Source organism: Gigantopelta aegis, unplaced genomic scaffold (assembly GCF_016097555.1).
Source record: "Gigantopelta aegis isolate Gae_Host unplaced genomic scaffold, Gae_host_genome ctg4526_pilon_pilon:::debris, whole genome shotgun sequence".
Lineage (NCBI taxonomy): Eukaryota > Metazoa > Mollusca > Gastropoda > Neomphalida > Peltospiridae > Gigantopelta > Gigantopelta aegis.
Window position 1 is genome coordinate 6197 of NW_024533914.1, and position 2487 is coordinate 8683.

General features: G+C 36.6%; 1 protein-coding gene across 1 annotated transcript; it reads left to right on the forward strand.

Annotated features, from left to right (window-relative positions):
- Window positions 1-225: 225 nt before the first annotated feature.
- Window positions 226-1195, forward strand: LOC121392797 (ctenidin-3-like). The gene is made up of 2 exons (XM_041523870.1): window positions 226-661; window positions 1089-1195. Exon 1 carries the CDS (start codon window positions 299-301, stop codon window positions 659-661), a length of 363 nt encoding a protein of 120 aa, XP_041379804.1. The 5' UTR covers window positions 226-298; the 3' UTR covers window positions 1089-1195.
- Window positions 1196-2487: the final 1292 nt, after the last annotated feature.

The following is a 2487-nucleotide window of genomic DNA, read 5'->3' on the forward strand; positions in this document are numbered from 1 at the left end:
TTTTCGTATATGGTACAACATCAAATTCTCTACATAGAAAATAATCATAATAAATCAAGATAATTAAAATATTCATCATAATGCATGATAATTTATTTTCAAATTTAATTTACGTTATGTTGCATAACGCCCGCCTCAATCATAGGTGGATATTAGAAACAATAAGGCTTTCTGTTATTTCTTTTAATTAGATTCACCCTGGAATGAAAAATGAAGAAACAACACAAATGATAATTGTACACGGCACATGTTCTTTGTGGTACATACCACTATCAATGTATAAATAATATATTCGTTCATGACATCCAATATGACGAGAGATGCTTTCACTATTTCCATTTCAGTTTTCAAGATGATGAAACACGTGATCCTCGCCCTGGCCTGCCTGACTCTGGCAAGTGCTGGCATCATCAAACCTTCATACGGCTATGGTTATGGCGGATATGGCAGAGGATATGGTGGATATGGCGGCGGCTGGGGAGGAATGGGCAGCGGCTGGGGAGGAATGGGCGGTTTTGGAGGATTTAGAGGCATGGGAGGATACGGCGGCATGGGCGGCGGCTGGAGCGGCATGGGCGGCAGCTGGGGAGGAATGGGCGGCTTCGGCGGCTTTGGAGGCATGGGCGGCGGATACGGATACGGCAAGAAAATGTATTATTAGGTAAACAACTGAACATTCAAGTTTGTGCGTGTCTGCGTGTGTGTGTGTGTGTGTGTGTGTGTGTGTGTGTGTGTGTGTGTGTGTGTGTGTGTGTGTGTGTGTGTGTCAGAAAGGTTTTGTTTAATCCCACAGCGTCTAACTTAGTTTCTTCTTCCAACCGCCTAACAAAAGTCGAAATAATTAGGTCATAAGGAATGCTAAATGTCTGTGTCGATATAATAATTTGTGGGTGAACTCACCGACTATTACTTCTTGGCGTTTTGGCCAGACAATCGAAACTAACAAACCTTGTGTCTTAGATGTCTTAGTGTCTAATATTTATGAAACCCAAAGTAATCATGTACTAAGGAAAAAGGAAAATATTTAAATTATATAAAAATATTCTTATCGTGCTCTCACTGATATCTGTATTAATCTTTCATTTCAGATCTGTACTAGTACGTTGGCTGAGGGATAACCTGGACACATAGTGACAAAGAACATAACTGTTTGCTAATATGGACTGACCTAACTCACTTTGAAATTAAAATTTGCATTCCTAACACATTGTATGTTATTCTTAAGACGAAGTATCTCTAACGGTTGTTTACATGGCGATATACAAAAAGCAGTTATCATAATGCATGTTTACCTTATAAACTTGATTTTCTTTCTTGAAAGTTCAAAATAGTAATTAATCGGGTAGTTGGTGTGTAGAAGCCCAAAATGTCCCAATTCTAAAAATTATGTACCAAATCGCTCAAAATGTCCCAAATGCTGAATATTATGTTAAATGTGAACATTATACGAATAACAATACATGTATGTATGTATGTATGTATGTATGTATGTATGTACTGATGTATGAATATATATATATTGTATGTATGTATGTGTGTATGTATGTGTGTATGTATGTATATATGTGTGTGTGTGTGTGTATGTATGTATGTATGTATGTATGTGTGTGTATGTGTGTGTGTGTATGTATGTATGTGTGTATGTATGTGTGTGTGTATGTATGTGTGTGTGTGTGTGTGTGTGTATGTATGTATGTATGTGTGTGTGTGTGTGTGTGTGTGTGTGTGTGTGTGTATGTGTGTATGTGTGGATGTATGTATGTATGGATGGATGGATGGATGGATGTATGGATGTATGGATGTATGTAGATTGGTAGGATGGTCCTACCATGGTACTAATATCATGGTGGGCATGTATTTTAAATTTAAAGTTTATTTTGTTTAACGACACCACTAGAGCACATTGATTTATTAATCATCGGCTGTTGGATGTCAAACATTTGGTAATTTTTACCTATAGTTTTATAGAGGAAACCCGCTACATTTTTTCATTTGTAGTAAGGGATCTTTTATGTGCACCATTCCACAGACACACAACACATACTACGTATATATACTGAGTTTCTGCACCCAAATTCAGAAGTTACCATATAAAAAAGTGAATTTGTTGATGCCAAAATGCGGGTTTTTGTTAGGGTTGGGAGGGTCCGCTGGTTTCCAGTTCATTTGTTTTCTTTGCAAAACTAACTTTAGTCACTAGAATACAAAACAACCTTTTATTTCGTCAAACTATTTCTTCTTTGACTACAAAAGTCCTGTTAACTATAACGCACGCACAACCACCAAACACATATAGACAATATAAGACAAGACAGTAAAACACAATACAACACATCTCAATAAAAAATAAAAAATAAAACACACTAACAAAAATTGCGATCTTTATTGCAACGTTTGAATCTTCACATTGGTCAAGGGTAAATGTTACCAGGGAAAACAAAACAATACAATAACTAGTTATACCTATAACAGAGATGAAACAGAATG